Below are 23455 nucleotides of genomic sequence, written 5' to 3'. Positions count from 1 at the left end.
CCTCCCCGCGGCGTGCAAACGACCCCTCCCCTTCGGAGCCATTCCGGGCGGGGGAGCAACACGGAGACAAAGGCTGGCTCCGAGGGGGAGGCTCCTTGCAAAACTTAGCGCTTTGCCCCCCTTCTGGCTACGCCACTGGGCAGCAGTTTCGCTTTCGGTTCCCGCGTCCGGCCAGAGCCCTGGAAGCATCTCGCGGGGGGCAGCAGCCCGGAGGAGCGTCTCTGCAGGGAGACCAAGGCTGCCACACTTTCCTGGAGGTAAGCCCCATTGACTATCATGGGACTCACTTCTGAGTAGACCTGCCTGGGCTTGGGCTCTAAGGCTGGGATCCTAGACGCTCTTTCCCGGGAGTAAGCCCCATTGACTGTGGTGGAGCTGGCTTCTGAGTAGACCTGCTTGGGCTCTCAGGCTGGGATGCTATCCACGCTTTCCTGGGAGTAAGCCCCACTGACTATCATGGGACTTACTTCTGAGTAGACCTGCCTGGGCTTGGGCTCCGTCCCTGCCCAGGACTGCCTGGCGAGCCTCTGCTGCGGACCGCCCATCCAGGCATCCCGGGGGAGTGGCGGAGCATCCCGCGGGAGGCGAGCCTGGCGGCTGGAAGGAGAGGCGGGTGAGTTGGGAAAGCGGGCCGTCCGTGAGGTCCTGGGGCGGGACCCCAGCCCCATCCGATGAGTGTCTACCCAGCCCCATCCGATGAGTGTCTACTCAGGAGTAAGTCCCATTATAGTCAGTGGGGCTTACTCCCAGGAAAGTGTGGCTAGGACTGGGCTGAGACTGCAGTCCTGCCCACACTTACCTGGGGGGAAGCCTCACTTACTACAGTGGGATTTCCTTCTGAGTAGGTATGGCTAGGCTCGGGCTCTCAGCCACTGGGGGAGGGGAAATCGGAGCTCCGGCCAACTTTGTCGGGCTGTTGTGCGGTCGCCCAGAGTAGTGTTTGAACTGATTTCCTGAAACCGCCTGCCCGATGCGAGGCTGCTTGGCAGTGAGGTTTCCAGGGTAGCTGAAGAACTACGTGTAAGAACAAGAAGACCCTACTGATGGATGGACAGAAGCATGTCAGCAGTGGCGTAGCTAGAGGGGGGGAAAGCACTAAGTTTTGCAGGCGCCTCAGTGCACCATGCAGGGGGCCCCTTCCCCTTGGAGCCAGTCTGGGTGTGGGAGCAAAACAGAGGCAAATGCCTCCACCTTACCGCCCCCCATGGTTCCAAAGGGGAGGGTCCACTTGCACCTGCAAAACTTATTGCTTTGCCCCCCCCATCTAGCTACACCACTGCTGTAGCTGAGTGGTAGGATAGCTGCATTGCTTCCGGGAGGTCCCAGCTTCCATCCCTGGCAGCATCCCCAAGTAGGGCTCGGAAAGCCCCCCCAAGACCCAGGAGAGTCACTGCCAGTCAGTGTAGGCAACATTGAACAGGATGGCCCAGTGGCCTGTTTGGCAAAAGCAACTGTACATATGGCAGAAGCCAGTGCTTAGCCCCTTGAATTCTTATGGCTATGTGGGAGAAATAAGGTTTATTTCTTATAAAAATCAGCATTTTTATTTTATCTGTGGCTGCAATCCTAACCATATGCAGCAACTGTTACCCTGCACATGCCTGATCTCATCTGATCTCGGAAGCTAAGCAGAGCCAGGCCTGGTTAGTACTTGGATGGGAGACCGCCTGGGAATACCTGGGGCTGTAGGCTTATACCAGAGTCTTTCGAGACTGAAGGTTGCCAACCACCAATCCTAACCACACTTTCCGGAGAGTAAGCCCCATTGAACAAAATAGGACTTACTTCTGAGTAGACCTGGTTAGGATTGTGCCCTTTGTATCACAAGATTTAAGCTGCAGTGCTGAAGCTGTGAACGCTTGACATCAGCTACTGACATCCGAAGGACCCTGCTGGATTAGGGTCTGGACTTGGCCAGAGACTATTGTTCAGAGACTATTGTTCAGCCATGGATACTTCCTGTGTCCCTTCTGGACATAATTCCATTTGGCTTTAATCTTGATGTATTGTCCTTGCCTTTATACGTATATAAGTGCAGCTGAACTCTACCACAATATCTAATTACGTACTCGAATGCTTAATTACATCTTGGTATTAATGTAAGATTTATGTCTTGCCTTGCATGTGAAGTCATACTAATTAGATTCTACAAGTAGGTCTGTTGTAGCTTAACAAGGAAGTGAACTGTTATTGTATTGCTTCTTACAGTAGTTCCCAAACTGTGGGTCAGAACACCCACCTTGTTTTAAAAAGTAGGTCCCATTGCTAAATGTTTGGGAACCATGGGACTAGCAGGTGTTCCTCTGAGTCCCTATATAAGTCCAGCACTTTGTGCAACTAGTTGTGAGACTTCCCACAAGAGGGCTGTTCAATAAACTGATGAGTTTTCTTTGTGGGCATGCCCACGTTTGAGGCCACAAGGAATTTTTCCTTTTGTGCAAATGAACCACTTGGGTTGTTTTGCCCTTGTTCATAATATCCCTGCTGTGGATGCACTTGGGTGGGATTCCAGCTTCTGGAGGGGTGGGCAGCAAAAACCACAAAGAATCTTGTAGCACCTTAAGAAACTTCAGCAGACACTTTTGTGGTCTAGAGCTCACTCTAGCAGATGCATGAAGTGACATCTTTACATAGGCAGTCCTGTTCCTGTATGCACATATAATGATATAATGAAGTGATCATTATTTTGTATAGTACAAGGGGGCTCCCCTGGGGGCTGGGGAACAAGAATAGGCCCTCAGTTTGGCTGTACTTGTCATAAGAGGTGACTAAGCCACCAGGTAGATTGGACTTGTTAGCCTGGGAAGGCAGCTCATCTTAGAGAAGGAAAACTCTGATCCCAAACCTCCACTGCCTTGTGGCTACATCCATTTATGGAAAAGGCTTCAGGAGTCAACCTCAAGGCAAAATCTGGAGCCGGAGTCCCTGAGGCAGGTCATGGCTGAACACAGTCACGTTCTGGCAACTCCTGCGACGCCGCTGGACCCAACCATATTGGCCTCTGTCTTTCCATTGGACCATTTCAGCGATGTGGAGAGGGGGGATTTGCTGCATGGATAACAGTCTGTCCTCCATACCCACTTTACCCAGGCTTCGCACACTGGAGAGGACACTCTGTTCCAGAACCACCATTCAGAGCGTGATACCATAGTCTTCCCAGACTGAAGGATGCCAACATGGAATAGTACAAGGACTGTTCACAACCTCCCTGGGTGGGACTGTCCCCTTTGTCTTTTTTCCTCCCTTGTTGGGGTCTCTCCTGCCTTATCAGCTCTGTCACAGGCATGGAAAACCTTTGCTTGTTGAATTTCTGTTTCTCAAACACTTGACTTGGTAAACATCTTGCATTAAAAAGGAGAGAGATGGGAAATAACTTTGCAGGGAAATTGGATAATTTAGGCAGGGAAATTGACCTTACAATCAATTTGTACACTAGCATAATAATATTGGCCATATTATTCTCAATCCCATTTTTAATTATCCCAAGCATGGAATTGGCCTTCTTCACCACTGCCACACTCTGGGTCAACACTTCCATCAAGCAACCCAAGATCTCTCTCCTGATCTGTCACAGACGGCTCTGAACCCAGCAGTGTTTATGTGAAATTTTGATTTCTTGCCCCAGTGTGCATCACTTAAGCTGACTTACATTGAAAAGCAGCTGTCATTTTGCTGCCCATTCTCCCAGTTTGGAGAGATCCTTCTGGAGTACTTTACAATCCCGTCTGGTTTTCGCCACCTGGAAAAGTTTAGTGTCACCCACAAACTTGGCCACTTTGCTGCTTATCCCTGTCTCCAGGTCGTTTATGAACAAGTTGAAAAGCACCAGTTCCAAGTTTGACTCCCGCTTTGTTCTCTGGTATTTAGTCACAGTGGTTATTCACTGGTTGCTTGTGGTTCAACCTGCTGATGTGGTGAATGTGGGGGGAACAGGAATCTGTGGCAGGCTGGACCTGCACACAGTCATTTGACACATAGACACATAGTCAAACCTGTGCAATCTGAAAGAGTAAGGTGTGGAAAGAGCCCTATGCAAGTACAACTGTACACATGTAGATGGTCTCTAGAGATTCACATGAATGTGATTAAGATGTGTCCCCCCACATGCATGAACTCACTGCACGTGTCATACAAAGAAATGTAACATTGCACTCCAATCCAAGGTGAAAATCAGTCTGAAACCCCCTGCTGTCTTCCCCTGCACACATGAAACTTCAGATTCAGGATGTGCCACTTTTGTGGTCATGTTTATTTGGGTTGCTGTTCTTTAAGGAGAGATAGCAAGGGAACCCAGAGTTCGTATGCGGTCTTCCCCGTGTAATTCAGTTCTAGGGTTGCTAACTGAACAGGAAAAAGCTAGCCTGTATTTTTATGTCTGTGTGCGTGCGTGCAAGTGCATGAACTTTGGGGCCTGTTGCCAGAAAAGGAAAGAATTGTTCTACTCCCCCCTTCTTAATGGTGTATGTGCCAGAGTCCTTTATCTCAAGAGCTGGCCATTCTATTCATTTTCCAGAGCCCTGTATCTTTCCCTGCAGGGAAACAGCTTAAAGTGAGTAGGTGGGTGTTGTGAAATGCAAACCAGAGACTTGTTGTGTTTCTTTCTTTCTCTGTCTCTGATGCTGCCACCGGAAGTTTTGGTGTTCACCAGCTGTGACTGCTCCTCTCTGCAGTAGACAGACTTTCCAGCCAGCGTGTGAGTCCAAGCACACAAGAGATAAATGGTGTTAAATACTGTGTTCATTAATGCAGGCAAGGATTTTGAATTCTAACCTGCTGCGGCCATCCCTGAGTGACGCGTCTGTGAGTCCTGTGAGTCCTGATCTCCCCAGGTCTGCAGCAGCGTGATTTGTTTCAAGTTCAGACTGTCTGGAGGTAAACTTTTTGGTTCCTCTTTTTTTTCCCCTTACTGGCTTTATTATTATTTTTTTTGTAAAGCTGTTTTTACCCAGACATTACTGCAGAATGTGGGTGGCTTGCTTCCTGTTGGTTAATCAACAACGGAGTTAAGGATTTAGACAATAGTCAACTTTAGAAATGTGTTTTTCTCTTGACTAAATGCCTAGTCTAGAGGGCTTGTTACTTCCTGTCCTTACTTAGGAGGAGAGGGTGAGAAGAGAGAGAGAAAGGCTTTTCTGGGCCTGCTAACTGAAAGATCCTGAAAGTTGAACCGGACATCTGGGTGAGAATGTGTGACCAGATCTGTCGCTCTGGCAAGTTGCTCTGGAAAAGCTTTGTGAGAGTTGCAGGTTGAAGAGAGGCTTGGATAGGAGGGAGTTTGACCCAAAACATTTCCCCCCAGCCTTAATTTTACATCACCAACTTCTTCCTCTCAACTTTTCTCATTGCAGCCTGCAATCCTAAGTACATTATGGGAGTTGGTCCCATTGAAATAATTAGCAAATGGGCTTGAATAAGAGTGCAATCCTATATACAGTTACTTGGCAGTGGAGTCCCAAGTAGGACTTGGTTGCATCTTCAGTATCTGACCTACATCTCCATTCTGACAGATTCCTTTGCATGCTTTTGGCACAGATGTGTGCCAAAATAATAGCAGTTAGTTTCTTGGGTGCTTTTTCAATCCACAAAACGCTTTTCAGTTCTTTGATGCTGGAAAAGAACCCCTTAAATTGGATAGTTTGCAGAGGTGACCTTGTTAGAAAGGGCAGTGGAAGAGAGTGGAAACCTGTGCAGGAGATTTCTTTGAATTTTCTTGCTTTATTTCAAGTTGATGTGGAATTATCTGCTTAGAATGGACAAGCCTGGGCTTGCCCAAAGCTCTTGTGGTCAGAGGGACAATACTGTAAGGTTGGAGATATGGTTCTTATCTGATAACTGTAGTCACAAATACAGGCAAAGCTCTACTGGATCAGGCCAGAGATCCATCTGTTTCTCAGAGTTGCCCACCAGTTGTCTCTGGGAATCCCACAAGCAGGCGGGAAAGTCATTGTGCTCTCTTGTCATTGCTCCCTACCCCTGATATTCAGAGGCAATGTGATGCTGAACCCGTTGGTCACATTTCCAGTGGTCATGAATAGTAGACTTGTCCACCAGGAATTGGCCCAATCTCCCTTTAAAACCATCCAACTGGCTGTTTGCTGAAAGGCCACAGCAAAATGTGGGTTCATGGAGCTTAATTTGCAAATCCAACATAAATTTATACCGAGAATTGTAAGTTTTTCAAGTCAGAGACTCACAGCCCAATCCTATCCACACTTTCCTGGGAGTAAACCCCATTGACTCTAATGAGACTTACTTCTGAGTAGACAAGCATAGGATCGGGCTGCCATGTAGCTGCCACGCTTAGGATTTTTATGAAGAAGTGAAAAAGATTTTCTCTGATAAAGACATCCTGACTATATAATTATTCCCAACTATATAATTATTTGTTTGATTTTAATGTTACTTAAGCTTTTATAGATATTACTTGTCACTGCCTTTGGGTATTTGGAATTACTATATAATCCTGTTTGCTGTATTGGCAATGATGTTCTGGATTTTAACTGTTCATTTTATAATTTTTTGCTGTATTTTATGGATTAAGTTTTGTAAGCTGCCTTGAGCTATGGGAAAAGCAGGTTATAAATGTTTTAAAGAAACAAATAAATAATATGGCATTAATTATGACTGTTAAGCACAATCCTATACATGTCTACTTTTCTCTGCCAAGGTGGTGTTAGGAAAGTTGGAGCAGAAAGTTTTAGGTTGGAAGCTGGCCAGGCCAGTGGCTGGAAGTAAGTTCCATTGTATCCAATGTGGCTTACTCCCAGGAAAGTGTGTGTAGGATTGCACCTCCCCACTCCATGCTTGATGATAATGAGGGGTATAGGGGATTGACCTTAATCTCCTGCTGCATTTTTGGAGGAGACCTATGAGGTTAGGGCAGGGTCTTGATGACCACAGAGTTTGATGAGCCACCATGGATGACCAAAGTCTCTGGACCTCCGGCCGTGGCTGATGTCTTCCATTGTGTATAGCTTCAGTGCTTAACTTGCATACTGTTGGGAACCTTTGCATTTCATGGCCTTTGGACCCCCTGCATGTACCATTTTTTCCTTCATACCTGTATGTGTGTGTGCGCGTGTAAAACAAAAATTTAAAATTCTAATCACACTTCATAAATCTGACAAGGCATCAGAATGAATCTACCAGTCTTTTAAGGTGCCACAAGGGTTGTGTTTGTTGTTGTGGCAATAGGGCTACCCCTGCCTGGCTACTTCTCTGGAGGTTGCTCAGATAAATGCAATTCCTCTGCTAATTTTTCTTTTCCAAAACAAGCCAGGGGCTGCAGTTCTCTTTCAGGTCAAGATTTTATTTGGGTGGCAGTCCCTGAAACAGGAGCTGAGAGATGTTGGGGATTTTGTAACAAATTCTTTAACCTTCCCCATGTCTCCTCCGTGCAGGAGATAAGAATGCACCTCAAGGGCAGCGCTAGGCATAAATACCAAAAGGAATTTTTGTGGCATCCGGTTCTTGATAAAGTCCATAGGAATGTGGTCAGAGGGACAATACTGTAAGGTTGGAGATATGGTTCTTATCTGATGACTGTAGTCACAAATACGGGCAAAGCTCTACTGGATCAGGCCAGACATCCATCTGTTTCAACATTTTGCATCTGTCCTGCAAAATTGGGCTCCTTTGGGAATACCAAAAGTTCCATAAAGTTCCCCAGCACCTTTCTGGAAAATAATATGAAAATCCTTTGGTTCAAATGGCTTATAAAATATTTTAATAAATATAAATGAAGTTCACTAATGTAGAGCCTTCTTCCTTGGAGGCCTTCTTGATGTTTGGGCAGGCTGTCAGTTGCTGGCATGTTTGAATGAGTCAATCCATGGAGCCACCAGTTTCTAAACACTATATTGTCCTTGAGGCACTCCTTGAACCTATGCAGCACTAGTCAGGCTGTTCTGGTCACTTGGCAATCCTAAATCCAGAGTATGAGAGAGGGCCATGCGCAGGAGGTGGCACATCTGTGTCCATTGAGCAGAGGATCTCAGTGGCGTGTGCCTGGGACAGTTCAGCTCCTGCCCCTTTAAAATGTTCCATATAGGGTGGTGATTCAGTTGGCAACCTTCAGCCTCGAAAGACTATGGTATCACGCTCTGAAAGGTGGTTCTGGAACAGCGTCTAGTGTGGCTGAAAAGGCCGATTCAGGAGTGACAATCCCTTCCACACTGGGAGCAAGTGCAGTCTGTCCCTGGCCTGTCTCCCTGGCTGTGGGCCTTCCTTCTTTGCCTCTTAGCCTCAGACTGCTGGCCAAGTGTCTCTTCAAACTGGGAAAGGCCATGCTGCACAGCCTGCCTCCAAGCGGGCCGCTCAGAGGCCAGGGTTTCCCACTTGTTGAGGTCCACTCCTAAGGCCTTGAGATCCCTCTTGCAGATGTCCTTGTATCGCAGCTGTGGTCTACCTGTAGGGCGCTTTCCTTGCACGAGTTCTCCATAGAGGAGATCCTTTGGGATCCGGCCATCATCCATTCTCACGACATGACGGAGCCAACGCAGGCGTCTCTGTTTCAGCAGTGCATACATGCTAGGGATTCCAGCTCGTTCCAGGACTGTGTTGTTTGGAACTTTGTCCTACCAGGTGATGCTGAGAATGCGTCAGAGGCAGTGCATGTGGAAAGCGCGATTCCAAAGTGCTCAGCACAGCACAGCTGGCCCCTGTCCCTCAATTCTGACAGCAATCCCATGAGGACTAGGTTTGCACAGTTAGCTTTGTTGGGATCCAGCCAAGATCTCACAGATCAAAGGAGCCACCACTCACAGTTAGACTTGGCTCTTGGTTGTGTGACTCCAGCACCACCTTTGCCTCTGTGGAGATGTGTGGACAGTGCGTGGGATTAAAATATGTTGGTATTTAGAAGCAGGAGATCCAGATTCCTACTTAGCCAGACAGTTCTCCTGGACTGCAGTCCTGTACAGTGGAACTTGTAGACATGAGTAGGATTGTGCTCTTGGTGTCTCTGGGCAAATTACTGTTTCTCAGGACCAGAAGGCACATTTATGGCAGCATGTTTTGGGTGTTTGGCCAGGATTTATGTTCTGCTTTGCTAAAGACTGTGTGTTCAGTAGCATGTGCTGTACAGTGGGATTGGCACCATGGTGCACACCATACTAGAGCCGCTCCCCCCCCCAAATCTCACTATGGTTTTGATGTGATTCACATGCTCGACCTCTACATGCTATTTAACCAAAGAAAAGAAAAAATGACCAAAATATGCTATCACCATACAGCGTAGTTTGACCCTAAGGGCCGCCTGCCTTGCAGGTTTGTTAGATGACAACACGTGTACCACACACTCTCCCATGAAAGGAGCTCCAAAGCAACTGAAGAATGATTGTGTAACAACAACAACAACAACAACAACAACAGGTATTTATATACCACCTTTCTTGGTCTTTATTCAAGACTTAATTCAAGGCGGTTTACATAGGCAGGCTTTATTTAAATCCCTTATTAAATAGGGATTTTTACAATTTCAAAGAAGGTTCTTTCTTTCAAGAATGACTACATTCAAGGTGTTTCATTCCGATCTGGCTTCACATTCTGGCCTCCACCCTCCCACGCTCAGAGCAGATGGAATAGCTCGGCTTCAGCTTGTCAGCTGCTTCAAGGTCGCACGGTGCCGGTGGCCTCGAACTGGCGACCTTGTGGATGTTATCTTCAGGCAGACGGAGGCTCTACCCTCTAGACCAGACCTCCTGCAGATTGTGTACTGCAGCCTGGAGAATGCCGGCCTGGCCTTCTAGCCAAGGCAGGGACTAGGTCTGTCTGATGTCTTCCTTTCTTATTGCAGGAGCAGGTTTGTTGTCTGCTGGGGTGCAGCGCCTTGAATGTTGCTATGATCCCCCTAGGAAATATATACCACTTCACTCCAGAAGAAGCCCGTCAACTCCTTCACAACAAGTTTGTCGTGATCCTGGGTGACTCTAGTGAGTATTTCTGTGTTCACATCGGTGTCAGACTGGGAAGGGATCTGTGCCAGTGAGGGGGTGATTTGTCAGGGTTCTCCATTTTCTCTGGCCAGGGCAAGGGTTCCAGTGAGCCCCAGTTATCCTCCCAGCTGTGAAACGGCTGGGCAGAAGTGGGGTAGGAATGGTCCCTCCTTGTCCCTGGCTTCAAAGTTGGGGGACCAGCTTGGGGTGGGGTCCGACTGAAGCATGCTAGGTCTTTTCCCTCCAGGTTAAAGCTAGTGAGGGAAGGGATGGGCTTGCTTTGGCTCTGCAGTTGCTAGGAGTGCCCAGTAAGAGGTGAGTCCAGGCGACCAGCCCTTTGGCTCTTCTTGCTAGCTTCAGTGTAGAGCGGGGCAACATATGAAGAGCCCTGCTGGATCAGGCCCAAGGCCCATCTAGTCCAGCTTCCTGTATCTTACAGTGGCCCACCAAATGCCCCAGGGAGCACACCAGATAACAAGAGACCTGCAAGGCCTCCTGGGAATTGTAGTTAAGAACATAAGAACAGCCCCACTGGATCAGGCCAGAGGCCCATCTAGTCCAGCTTCCTGTATCTCACAGCAGCCCACCAAATGCCCCAGGGAGCACACCAGATCACAAGAGACCTGCAAGGCCTCCTGGGAATTGTAGTTAAGAACATAAGAACAGCCCCACTGGATCAGGCCCAAGGCCCATCTAGTCCAGCTTCCTGTATCTTACAGTGTATCTTACAGAGAGCACACAAGACAACAAAATACTTGCGTCCTGTTGCCACTCCCTTGCAGCTGGCATTCAGAGACAGCCTGCTTCTGAACTCAGGTGACAAGTGGCTGATTGGCCCCTTCGCCTACCAAGAGTGCCTCAAAAGCATTGTGGCTGAGCAGCCCAGTCCCTGCCTCTCTTTCTAGCTTCAGGCTATAGAAAAGGTTGGGGGATGAGTCCCCGCCTCTCTTCCTGGGCTTGGACTTGGGGGAGGTGTACAAAGGATTTGCATTTTGGAGGTGCCAGGAGGTCATGGTCAAGCAGAGTGGCCTGGCTACAATGGGTTGGCCACCAAAGCCAGCCAACCTTTCCTTGCTGCCTGGTGGGCAACAATTCCCTTCCTGAGCCATGCTAGGCACTTACTCCCTTGAGCACCATCTATACCTGTTCAACCTACCTGTGCTTTCAGGTCCTCTGGTGAGACCTCTGGCTTGCTGAGGTCAGGTGAGCAGTGACTGGGAGATAGGCTGGAACAAGCGTGGGCTTAAGGGGTTGGGACCGCAACTAGAGGAAGATGGTGGGCCCTTTGGATGCAAGTGGACCACCTGCTCCTGGGGTTAACGCAACGTCTCTTTGAGATGCTCATTGAAGTCATGTGGCTTGACAGGAATACTCTTCACTGTGGCAAAGACATGACTGTTTTTATGCATTAACAAATAGCTCTGGATGCCATTTCTTGGCACACCATGTCTGCATGGAGGAAAGAAACAGTTTGGCAGGTGGATGGTGGCCTGCAGCAGGGGGTGAAAACTGCAGTTTGAAGCTGGTTTTCAGGAATGCAAAGCATTGCTTAGCTGCAGGGTGGAACATTGCAGACTCCAAGCTTATCTCACAGCAGCTTATCTAAATTAAAGCATATAAATTACTAAAGAAATCCCCAGCAAGAAACTGAAACCAAGACAGAGGTTTTGGCACACATCAGGCACTGCTCACAAGGGACAGAGGACTCTTCTGGGCAGGGCATGTGTCTTGTGGCTGCTCCCGAGTCTTTGATGATGCCTTTTCTCCTTGCAGTTCACCGGGCGATTTATAAAGACATGATCTACTTCCTGCAGAAAAAGAAGATGCTCACCAACAAACAGCTGAAGTTGAAGGTGCTGGAGTGACTGAGACCCTTTTTGGAATCTCTCTTTTCAGTGTGGTTTGTTTTATGAACGTAGTGTCATCAGTGTGCAGAGTCCTTGGCAACAGAGCAGTGAGCAGGCCCCTGCCTCGTGGGTCCTCCTATCTGGATGTAGACACAGGAGAAGGGGCGGTGCGAGTGGGGTGCAGTGAGGTCAGTGGAACGTTAGGCTCTTCTTGCACAAAGAGTGGGTCTCTGGGGAGGGAAGGCACAAGCGGTTGAATGGCTCTTGCGCAGGAGAGTGTGGTGGTGGTGAACTGCATGGCTTTCTGGCCCCTACAGCCCTGTGATTGTGTTCCTGCAGACTAAGACTTGGTACGAGAGATGTTCTGGTTGGCGGTGACCAGAGGAAGTCCTCTTTTCTGATGCTGATGTCCGTTTGCAGACCGAGAGCTTTGCGAACGACCGCCTGGTGGAAGGGGGTGAGCGACACAACAAGACCAGTTACTGCGAGGCGCGCCAGTATCGCACCGATCACCACCTGGTCCGCTACTACTTCCTCACCCGCATCTATTCCGCCTACGTGGAGAGCATCCTCAGTGACTTCAAAGCCGGGCCACCTCCAGATGTTGTCATCTTAAATTCCTGCCTCTGGGATCTCAACAGGTAACAGTGACCACAGCTCCCCCTCTGCCCAGGCGTGCCCAGGCCTTGGTGGCGCCTTGGGGGTTTCAGGGTCAGGTTGCGTCACGGCTGGTAGAGGTAGGGCTGAAGCTATACTTCCCTGCAAACTTCTGGTGGCAAAGGCGTGCTTTGCTCTCAAGCCCCCAAAGATTTGCTTTTAGAGCATACGTAAAAGTAAGAATTACTTTCCCTCAGTCCAACCCTCATGTTTTTGGATGAACCTTGGGTGGACTTCCCAGAAGCACTTGGCTGGGCAGTAATGTATAGGGGGATAATAACACTGACTCAGCAACAAATTAGTTGCTGACTAATTCCATGGAACAATTGGGGAAACACGACTCTTGCCCATTTGCACCCACTCCTCTCCAATATGGAGAGAAATTCTGTTGGGGTGGAGGTGGTGGCGTAGCTGGAGGGGGGGCTGAGCACTCAGTCTGGAGGGGAGGTGGGCGAGTGGCATTCCTGGGGGGGGCAAAACAGAGCCGTATGGCTCCATTCCCCCCCTGCCGGGAATGGCTCCGAAGGGAGGGGCCGCTCGCCCACCTCCCCTCCAGGCTGAGTACTCCACCCCCCTCCAGCTACGCCACCGGGTGGAGGGCAGGCCTTGTGATGAAATGTTTTGAATTTTGGACTGATTGGTGTTAATTGCATTTTCTCCTTCTGCACAGATACAATGACGGGGTTTCCAAAGAGGGTCACCTAGAGAAGGCCTTTCGAGAGTACTGGCAGAACCTGCACACCCTCTTGGGCAAGCTGAAGGAGATCCTCCCTCCCGACTGCCTCGTCATTTGGAATACGGCAATGCCCCTGGGACAGAAAGTTCAGCGCGCTTACCTGGAGCCCGGGGTAGGAATTGCTGCTCCTTGGCCAGGGTGGCATTCTGACCCAGTTCTCATGGAGGTGCTCAGGCTGTGGCTTGTGTTTTGTGTGAGGGACAAATACCTTGAATGTAGAAAAGGTAGCCTGTCAGGAAGGGGTGCTCTAGCCTTGCCTTGTCTATGTCATGCTAGTTTCCCCTGGTTTCTCATGGCTTTCTCTCAATGCCGTGTGGCCACTGCTTTATTTTCCTGTTCTCTCTCTGCCAGTCCCAGCAGTTATCAGTCGTGTTCCCAAGCACTGAGCATCTCCTTCATCTTTAGCCCAAAGAAGTGAAAGGCTGGGGAACCAGAAAGTAAAAAGATGGTATTTCAGTGTTGCTGTTTTATCTTGTCCTCCCTCCAAGGATGGAATGTGGTCTTTTCCACACCCCTCCGCTTTAGCGTCACCACTTTGTGAGATTGTTTCGGCTCAGAGGGGTTGACTGATCTAAAGTCACTCTCCTGGCTGAGGAGGGATTTGAACTCAGAGTGAACTAAGATCAGATCTGAACTAAAACCTCCTGGTTTGAGAAGTAGGCTAGCTCTGGCACGCCAGGTGCAAGGGAGTGGCAAGAAGATGCAGGTATCTTGTTGTCTTGTGAGCTCCCTGAGGCATCTGGTGGGCCGCTGTGAGATGCAGGAAGCTGGACTAGATGGGCCTTGGGCCTGATCCAACGGGGCTCTTCTTATGTTTAGTGGCCCAGGCCTTGCTTGACACTGATCACTGTACTGCAGCAGCAGAGCTAGAGGGGGTGCAAAGCACTAAGTTTTGCATGGCACCTCACCACGGCATGCAAGGACCCCCTCCCTTTCAGAGCCATTCTAGGCTGCTAGCACAAAACAGGCGCCTCTTCCATTTTGCTCGAGTGGCTTGGAATTGCTGCAGAAGGGAGGGAGAGGGACCAGTTGCAAGCTGCCATGAGGCACTGTGCAAAACTTAGTGCTTTGCACCCCCTCTAGCTATGCTACTGTTGCACTGCATCTCTCTTAGGCTGGAACCCTTCACTCCAGCACATGCACGGCTAACTCTTGAAATCGGCAACCCTGCACCCTCTTTCCCTCCCTGCCCCTGGAATGCCACCCCACTCCTTTGCTTCATTCTGCAGGAGCAGAGAAAGTTGTGGCACTGCAGGGGCATCACAATTTTCTGTGGTTGGACTGGACCCAGGAAGAGGGAGGACTGCTCTTTTGGGGGGAGGGGGCAGCCCCTCATCTGCATTGGCTTCTAATTCCAGCCTTGAAGTCAGAAAACCAACAGAGGAGCCCAGCCAGCCTGGGGCCCATAGTCCAGCCCTCTCCATCTCATGGTGGCCTGCTTCTGTATAGGGCCACTGCATCTGTTGTGCCTGCCTTGTGTGACATGACCAGCTCACAGGGTCCTCTGTGCACATTGCCCCAGACTCAGCCCCTCCCCTCTCCTTTCCCAGATGACAAACCAAGCGACTCCCACTGACATCTTGAAGGCGAACTTCTACAGCGCCACGCTGGCCTGCTGCTACGAGTTTGATGTCCTCGACCTGCACTACTCTTTCCGCTTTCTCAGGAGCAAGCTGGACACGGACGGCGTCCACTGGGACAGCTGGGTGCACCGATATATCACCAATCTTTTGCTGACCCACATGGCCAACGCCTGGGGAGTGGAACCAGAGAAGAAGATGATGATTCAAGGTGGGTGAGGGCGGGTGGAGGACTGGATGGACCGAGAGAGTGGAAAAAATGCAAAGCTGGACATTTGGAAGGTGACGAAATATAAGATTACAGCTGTAGTAGAGGAGAATGTTTCAGTCGGGGCTGTGCATGTGCAGGCATGAGGGCTAGAGACTTAAAAAAATAAAATGCAAGATTGATTCTGAATACAAGGACCCCTATAGTCCTGGGCCATGCCCCCAAGGAACCAGATTGAAAAGAACCCTCTGAAGTCAATGGAAGGTCTTCATTTGTGTAGATGTTTAATTACAGATTCCTAATTAATCTTTCATGTAGATTCTTATTTACAGCTTAACAGTTAAGAGATGTGGAACTCCTTGCCACAGGATACTGTGATGGCACCTGGCTCAGATTCCTTTAAAAGGGGCTTGGATAGATTGATGGAGGAAAAGTCCACCCTGGGTTAAAAGCTGTGACTATATGCAGCCTCTGGTTTTTAGAAGTGGGCAATCTCAGAGTACCAACAACAGAGTGGCAAGAGGAGGCAGTCTTGTGGTCTTGTGTGCTCCCAGAGGCTTCTGGTGGGCCACTGTGAGGGACAGGAAGCTGGACTAGATGGGCCCCTGGCCTGATCCCTCAGGGCTCTTCTTATGCAGATTCTGAAGATGCCCTCTTTCATCCTTTGCAGATGTATAGATCATATAGAACGGAAGACCACAGAGCTGGTTTTTAAAAAGTAAGCCATTCGAGACAGAAGCCGGCCTGTCCTTGCTCCAGAATAACCAGCTCTCTCCTCTCTCCTGTACAGGATTAGACTGGAATGGAAATGTTGCAGATCAGTCTTCCTCCCCATGGCCGTTGGTTTCACTGCCACATCTGCGGCCAAGGCGGCCACCACCACAACACCTGTGGCGAAGGCCACCACCACGTTTGCGGCCAAGGCTGCGGCCGCCACCGCCCCCACCACATTTATGGCCAAGGATGCCGCCGCCACCGCATCTGTGGCCAAGGATGCCGCGGCCGCCACCACCAGCACCACACATGTTCCAGCCCTGCTCCGAATTTAACGAGGACTTCCCCCCTTCCCAGTTTGACGAGAACCCTGCTCCTTTCCAGTTTGGTCCCAGCAACGACCCCACTTTCCAGTGTGACCGTGCACCCTTGGATGAATGTAACTACTGGGAAGACGTTCAGCTCTCCCCACCCTATGCGGAAGGTAGATTCAGTGCCAGCAACAATCAAGCTCTCCACTGTGACTTCAACTCCAACCATGCGCCCTCGGATGAATGTATCAACTGGGAAGGCGACCAGCTTCCCCCACCCTATCCAGAAGGTAGATTCTGTTTCCCCCACAAAATGCTGTCTCTTTTGCACTCTGAATGAGAGCCCCCGTCCCCAGCCCCCCAGGCCCTGGCTCTTGTGAAGAGTTGGGTCTTGGGGAAGGATTGGAAGTGGGCCGCGATTTGGTAGTGCAACCAGATGTGTGGAAATGGGCAAAAGGGAGGAAGAGCAGGTCTGGAACGGTAAGAGAGATGAAGGGCAACAAGCCTGGATAGTCCCTGAGAGCCAGTGTTAGATGTTGGTTGTGTCTGTTCCTTCTCCGGTCAGTCAGATTGCTCACTCTCTTTCCTTTTAATAATTTTTGCCCTGCCTTTTTTTTGCAAGCACTCCAAAGCGGCTTCCAGGAATGAATGAATAAAAACATTCAGAGCCACCAAGGAGCATGACTGCCAGTGTCCCAACAGCGGAAGTTCTGACCAGGCAGCAAAAGGCACCCCAAGATGGGGCCAGGTGGTTTCCCCCTGTATCCTGGAGTGTATGTGGCTTGCACTAGAGTCTGACCCTACAAATCGAAGGGAAAAGGCAGTGGGCCTGATCCGGTGGAGAGGCCTCCTGCGCAAGCCCCATTGAAATGAAGGGTTCAGTCTCACGTTGCCAGTGGCCATCCTCAGTTTGCAAGAGAACACGAAGCAGGGGCTCAGGCAGGGAGAGTCCAGGTTGCAGGGAGGAGAAGGGGGCAGCTCTGCTGTCGGGAGTTGCAGTTAGAGCCCTGCTGTTGACAAACAGGCCCTGCACAGGTTAGCCTGCCCCCAACTGTTACGCCTTTTGTCTTCTGCTTGCTTCCGCTCAGAAATGCATCACGACGGCTTCTGGGATCCCAGTTTGGATGCACCGAACGCACCACCTTACTTCCAGCCGGAGATGCCTAGAGGAGTCCCACCCGGGCACCACAATGACTTTGTCATGCGTCGCCGGCCCTACCGCAGGCGCCCAGCTGCTGCCCCCTACACCGTGCCACACTGGGAGAGGCCTCCCTTCAAAAAATGGGGACCTTCCTACTAGTTGGAGCCTGGACCTTCTTCTCCTGCACTCTACAGGCACCCTGATGGGACCAGCTTGCCTGCTGCTCTGGGGGGCTTCTGCAGAAGGCATGGAGCCGTCACTTCTGCCTGTGCCTGAGACCATGAATTGCCTTTTGTGACATGCTCTCAATGGGACCAAACTGCTTCTGTGAAGCAGCACTTGAGCTGCCTTGGTGCTGGTGGGGGGGGGGGGGAAACCTGCCCCGGCTTCCCCACACTTTTACTCACACTGTTCCTGCAGAAGCAGAGTGAAGAGGTAGCTTGCAGTCCTGTACATGCTTCCGTGGGAGAAAAACCCTCTTGACTCAGTGGGGCTGCTTCTGAGTGGAGATGCGTAGGATTGCACTGCTGGTGATGGTATTGATTGCAATGCTGTATAAAGCTCCTTTGTGCTTTTTGTCGAGATTATGCTGCAGATCAGGTCTTCCCCTTTTGTTTTTGTAACAGCATCCTTTGTTGCTTCCTTGGCAGAGGGAGGGGAGATGGGCACTTCTTCGTTAAAGTGTCAGTTGCAGAAGGGTCTTGTCTTGAAGACGTCTCTGTTCACACCCGAGTGGGGGAAGCAGGCAGAAGTGCCTTGTTCAGGTTTGGGACCCACAATGCGAGTGGTTGAAGCCACTTGTCTGGACCTGCCAGTCCTTTTGCCAGAAGTGCCTTAGGGCCCAATCCTGTCCAACCTGCAGCGCTGATGCAGCCATGCGGTGCAGCAGCACTCATGGAGACCTCAAAACAAGGGACCATTTGTTCCCTTCTCTCAGGGCTGAATTGTGACTGCATTGGTGCTGGAAAGTTAGACAGGATTGGGCCCTCAATCTCTTTCCCACTATAGTATGTTTCTTTCCTTCCATGGGATGCCAGAGCCCTGATGTTTGTCCTGCACTAGAGTCCCCTGACCCAGCACAGACAGGAGCTACCATGCTGGGCACGATGTGGAGGAACAGCCTACTGCGTGAGCCACACTGAAATGAGCCAGGCTGGCTCTTCTGTGGCTTCCAGGCATTTCAGTGGCATTTGCGCAGAAGGCCTTTCTTCAGACTCGCGCTCCCTGCGTGGAAGTTGCTGTTTAGCCAAGAATTGTTCAGTCTGGACATATTTTTCGGGGTATTTTAAACTCCTCCAGGTGGAAAGCAATTCTTGCCTTGTTATCCGGCTGTTGACATGCCACCACTGCCTGGATTCTGCAAGAGGGATGTATTTATTTTGCCCCTTGAAATCATTATTTAAAACAGCAGTTTTCAAACTGTGGGTCACAACCCAATCTTTAGTGGGCTGCAGACCGACTATCCAGAAGCTGCAAGGCATTATGGGGTGTGACACAGTAAAAAGTTTAAGAACCTCTAATTTAGAAGACAAACCTCTCTTTTAGCAATGCAATATGTCTTTGTTTGAGTTGAAGAATAAAGGTCATTTTAAAAATCTTTTTGGAGTGTTAGTCTTTATTTTGATTATGGTTACAACATCCTATCTCTGCTATAGACCCACATGGTGGCCTTAGGCAAGCCCCCCCCCCCCCGTTTCAGTTCTACAGCTCCAATATGAGGATAATAATACCGATTCACTTTACAGGGCTGTTGTGAGGACTGCAAGACAATGTCTATGAAGTGCTTTGAATGCTAGAGAGTGCTTATTAATAATGATGATGATGATGTCAGTTTTGCTCCCATCTTACAGGTAGAGGCTGAAAGTGATCTGCCTCCGTCAATGGCAGAGATGGGACTTTAACCGAGTCCTGTAGGATTTAGGGTCCAGCTACAGCAGGGGCAGGAATGGCCAATGTTACACACCACACACTGAGCCTGGCTGGAATTCTCTGATACATACACCCCTTACAGAGTGTCAGATTTTTAAATAAAATCAGCATCTCCTCTCAGGAATGGCTTCACGCATGGGACACATGTTCAAGTGTGATGTGGTCATCAGTTGCAGGGAAGGGGAAGGAAACAGTTCGAAGAACCAGCCAGCTTCCTGAAAGAATCCCAAGTGGTGGTTCAGCAGGTGTCTCCTCCCTGTCCACCAGGAATTTCCTACCAGCTCACCTGGCTGAGTGTTTAGGGTGCAATCCTAACCAACTTTCCAGCACCAAGGTAAGGGCAACGCAACTCCGAGGTAAGGGAACAAACATTGCCTTACCTTGAGGAGGCCTCCGTAACTGCCCCCCAACTGCAGGATGCAGCACATGCCCCACTGGCACAGCTAAGCCAGTGCTGGAAAGTTGGTTAGGATTGTGTCCTTAGTTGAGTATGAACAGGGATAGAGACTAAGGTACCAGTGGCAGTTATTTCAGTACTCTGTGCAACATCTGTAGTATTTTTGTGTAGAGCCTGGTCTTTGTACTCTCCTTCCAAAGATTCTGGTAGTTAAATTTGTGGCCTGATCAACTGCAGATCTATAGAGGTGACTTTTTTAAGCCCTTGAGATAGGGAAGTGGATAATAAAGTGGATAATCTTTTATTTAGCAGGGGGAGAGTAATGACCTCCTCACCCCAGCACTGTCTTTTCTAGTGGCTGTTTGCTGGTGTTCTTTTGCATCCTTTTAGATTGTGAGCCCTTTTGGGACAGGGAGCCATTAGTTATTTGATTTTTTTCTGTAAACCGCTTTGTGAACTTTCTGTTGAAAAGCGGTATATAAATACTGTTGTTGTTGTTGTTGTTAATAATAAATAAATAAATAAATAAATAAATAAATAAATAAATAAATAAATAAATAAAGAGGTTTGAATTTTGTTTGCAGAACAGCACACTGAAAGGTAGACATAATTAGATCCAGGTTGCTGGACCAGGTTTGGCAAAGTGAGATCTCTCAGGTGGGCTATCGGATCCTTAGGGAAAAGGGTCAACTTTATAGGAATTCCCCACTATAGGCTTCCCAAAGAGTCACCTTTTTTTCTCCTGCCTGCTGGACCCTGATAAAATTGCCTTTGGCCTGCTCCAGCATGTCAGCTGCTCAGGTACCCATTCCTGTTCTGTGTTTTGCAGGCCATCCTTGGTGCATTGGAAGGTGTGGCTATTGTGATCAATTCACACTGCTGCAGTCTCAAAGAGAGCTTCAGTGGAGAAGCCACTCAGAAGGGGCGGATGGGAGAGGCCATCATTTTTCATACCATGTTAGATAATTCCTCAAAGCATCATATCGGAAGGGGCCATAATGCATGGGCAGAATATTTGTGTTGCATGCAGGAAGTTCCCAGCAACTCCTGCATTTCTGACAGGTCTAGGAAAGACCCCCCCACCCCTTGCCAGACAGTCTCCTCCGCACAGTGGAAACGATGCTGAGCTGGATGGACCAAGTTTCTGCTCTGGGGAGTGCCACATAACTGCTGTTACTGTACTGGTAGGGAAAAGCATATGAGGTTTAAAAAAAAAAAAAAATTCCAGTTGAAAAATAGACACTTTCTAAGCATCTGCAATACTAACCACACTTTCCTGAGAGTAAGCCCCATTGAACAAAATAGGGCTTACTTCTGAGTAGACCTGGTTAGGATCGTGCCCTAATTGTTTGAAGAGCCTATGAGATGTTCTTATGACACCGCATGGAACCAATAAGGTGTTAGTAAGGTGGCACCCTGGGGGGGGGTGGTGGTTAAACCACTAGTGACCAAAATCTCTAAAAACACGGTTTGTAGCAATAAGACCATCATGTTATATATCAATCGATGCGTAATTTCATGCAGAATGCAATGAAACAAAGCATGCTGAAATACCTGTGTTGTATCAAAAGGTATAGCCAAAAAACCATCAGGCGGGGCAGTGGTCCCTCATGCTTAGGTGCAAAATTAGCGCCCCCCCCCCCAAGAAGCATTAAAAGGCGCTCGCTGCTGGGCTCAGGAAGCTCATGCCAGCTGATCGGACCGACGATGATAGTTTCCGCAACCGGGATTCGAACTCGCGCACAGCTGATCAAACTGTGACGGTGAAAACCGCTGCACCAGACAGCCGCCGAGGAAGGCGGCTCTGCTGGGATCTCAAAAGGCAGCGGAAGAGCCCGAGTGGCGCCGCAGCCGCGGCCGCCGATTCCAAGTGCCCGGGTTCGAATCCCGCCTTGGGAATGTTCTGGACCAGCCCCCACCCCCCTTTATCTGCCCCGCCGCCGCCGTCGTCACACCTCCCCCTCTGCATCCTCCTGCGGGGGAGCTCCAAGAACCTCCTTCTAGGGAGGGGGCCAAGTTCACACTGCCTCTGTGTGCATGAGAGGCAGGGGAGGCAGAGCCTCCCCACTGGAGTCCTTAGAAAAGCACCACCACACAACCCACGTGCTATGCGCTGCCCATGCTCACGTTGTGCACGTGTTGTGTGCGCTTGCACACCTCCCGCGGCGGTGCCTTCTGAAGCACTCCAGTGGGGAGGCTCTGCCTCACCTGCCTCCCCATCCACTGCTATGCACACAAAGGCTGTGTGAATGTGGCCCCCTGGCTGGCTGCCCCCTTGATTGGGCTGGTGCTGGGAGTGGTGCTGGGTGCATTTGCATGGGTGATCCTGGCAGTTAGAAGAAGGGGGTGCTTCCCAGTGGCGTAGCTAGAGGGGGTGCAAAGCCCTAAGTTTTGCAGGGAGCCTCACCCCGGCGTGCAAGCGGCCCCTCCCCTAGGGAGGCATTCCAGGTGCACACCTCCGTTTTGCTCCCCCGCCCGGAATGGCTCCGAAGGTGGGGGGGGGGGTGGCCGCTTACACACCCTGCAAAGTGAGGCTCCCTGCAAAACTTAGGGCTTTGCACCCCCTCTAGCTGCGCCACTGGGACCTGCTCTCTCCAAGCAGCTGCAATCCTATCCACACTTTCCTGGGAGTAAGCCCCCACAGACTGTAATGGAACTTACTTCTGAGTAAGGCATGCATTGCATTGGGCCACTCCTACGCATGCCTACTCAAAAGTAAGTCCCATGATAGTCAATGACGCTTACTCCCAGGTAAGTGTGGCTAGGATTGCAGCCTTACAGCCCAGTCCTACCCACACTTTCCTGGGAGCAAGCCCCATTGACTCTAATGGGACTTACTTCTGAGTAGACATGCATAGGCTTGGGCTCCCACCCAAGTCGCCCAATGGTATCAGTTGATGGGCAGCCGGTGGGATCAGGACCGAGCAGAGAAACTCATCCGTGTCCTTCCAGCCGCTACAAGCGCAGCCAGCAGAGGGCGCTGAAGAGCTGCTGGGCTTTGGGTAATCTGGACGCATTTGGGGACTTCTGCTGCTGCTGGTAGGTGTGTCTGGTCTGGGGCGTTTTCTTGCTGGGGGAGGATGCTCTGCTTGGTTTTATTTAAACTTTTGAGGCTGTTCCTGGCTCGCCAGTGAGTCCCAGTAGCAGCCAGGAGAGATAGAAGGGTGGCTGCCATTGCAATCCCTGGGCATGCTCTGCAAGGAGAATGCATGAGCAAAGAGAGCCTTCTCTGCCCTTGCACCTCCTGGCTGCATCCCTGTATCTAAAGCATTTCTGTTTCGCCTTTCTCCCCAAGGGGCCCATCCCAGGTGGCTTACAAAGTCCTGAAAAGTTCCCAGGAAAGGTGTGCCTGCAGCCCCTTCCTTGAGATGAGAAGTTCTGGAGTCCATCAGGCTGTTCTGGAAGCCGTTCCTGCTGGATCTGGATCTGGATCTGGATCTGCCTAGGCTAAGGGTAGGGGTTATTCAGCCCTGAAGGACACTCTGCACATGCTCTGGGGTTGCAGCCCTCCAGAAATAGGGTGCTGACAAATTCTTGCTGATGAATTCTTTCTCAGCAGTTTCCAGCTGGAGTCTCCCTTTGAAGCTCCTTGGTTGAGGAATGGCAGCCAAAATCAGTGGCTAGAATGCACTAGAAATAGCCTCAGTAGCTTTCAAAGCAGAAGAGGCTGGGCTTCACCTGTGCCTGAAATAATAATAATAATAAACATTATTTGTATCCCGCCCTTCTCCCTGAAAGGGACCCAGGGCGGCTTACAACATGTAAAAACAATTTTAAAAAGCATGATTTAACACAGATAAAAACATATTAAAAACACATTAACAGAGGCCATAAAAACAGTAGTCAGAATAAAGTCAGAATAAAAAGAGCATAAAACAGCAAATCATAGAGGAATCCAGCCTGTCAAAAAGAAACTAAAAGATGTATAAAAGTGTTAAAAAGGCCATGGAATCAGAAGGCTTGTTTAAAGAGCAGGGTCTTCAGGCCTCGCCGAAAAGTC

At 49.8% G+C, this 23455-nt stretch overlaps 1 protein-coding gene and 1 pseudogene across 3 annotated transcripts; both read left to right on the top strand.

The window, feature by feature from the left end:
• Positions 1 to 185: 185 nt before the first annotated feature.
• LOC136656018 (PC-esterase domain-containing protein 1B-like) lies at positions 186 to 19949 on the top strand. Of its 3 annotated transcripts, none has more exons than XM_066632833.1 (9): positions 186 to 257; positions 4750 to 4872; positions 9797 to 9932; positions 11709 to 11788; positions 12203 to 12423; positions 13110 to 13287; positions 14726 to 14966; positions 15754 to 16278; positions 17077 to 19949. In XM_066632833.1, the coding sequence occupies exons 3-9, from the start codon at positions 9842 to 9844 to the stop codon at positions 17286 to 17288; spliced, it is 1548 nt and encodes a 515-aa protein (XP_066488930.1). In that variant the 5' UTR covers positions 186 to 257; positions 4750 to 4872; positions 9797 to 9841; the 3' UTR covers positions 17289 to 19949. The 3 variants fall into 3 exon arrangements, with proteins under 3 accessions (XP_066488930.1, XP_066488929.1, XP_066488928.1); XM_066632832.1 differs by lacking the exon at positions 186 to 257 and adding an exon at positions 4496 to 4557; XM_066632831.1 differs by lacking the exon at positions 186 to 257 and having other exon boundaries at positions 4627 to 4872.
• On the top strand, positions 1573 to 1692 carry LOC136656592 (5S ribosomal RNA; annotated as a pseudogene).
• Positions 19950 to 23455: the final 3506 nt, after the last annotated feature.

This window comes from Tiliqua scincoides, chromosome 6, assembly GCF_035046505.1.
Source record: "Tiliqua scincoides isolate rTilSci1 chromosome 6, rTilSci1.hap2, whole genome shotgun sequence".
Taxonomy (NCBI): domain Eukaryota; kingdom Metazoa; phylum Chordata; class Lepidosauria; order Squamata; family Scincidae; genus Tiliqua; species Tiliqua scincoides.
Note: the sequence above shows the minus strand (reverse complement) of the source record. Positions and strands in the feature narration are given on the sequence as shown.

Bases quoted from the DNA above. Each gene is read 5' to 3' on its own strand.
- LOC136656018 (XM_066632833.1), top strand. From the start codon at position 9,842: ATGATCCCCCTAGGAAATATATACCACTTCACTCCAGAAGAAGCCCGT. The intron at 9,933-11,708 runs GTGAGTATTTCT...TTCTCCTTGCAG, and splicing joins CGTGATCCTGGGTGACTCTA to TTCACCGGGCGATTTATAAA. The intron at 11,789-12,202 runs GTGCTGGAGTGA...GTCCGTTTGCAG, and splicing joins ACAAACAGCTGAAGTTGAAG to ACCGAGAGCTTTGCGAACGA.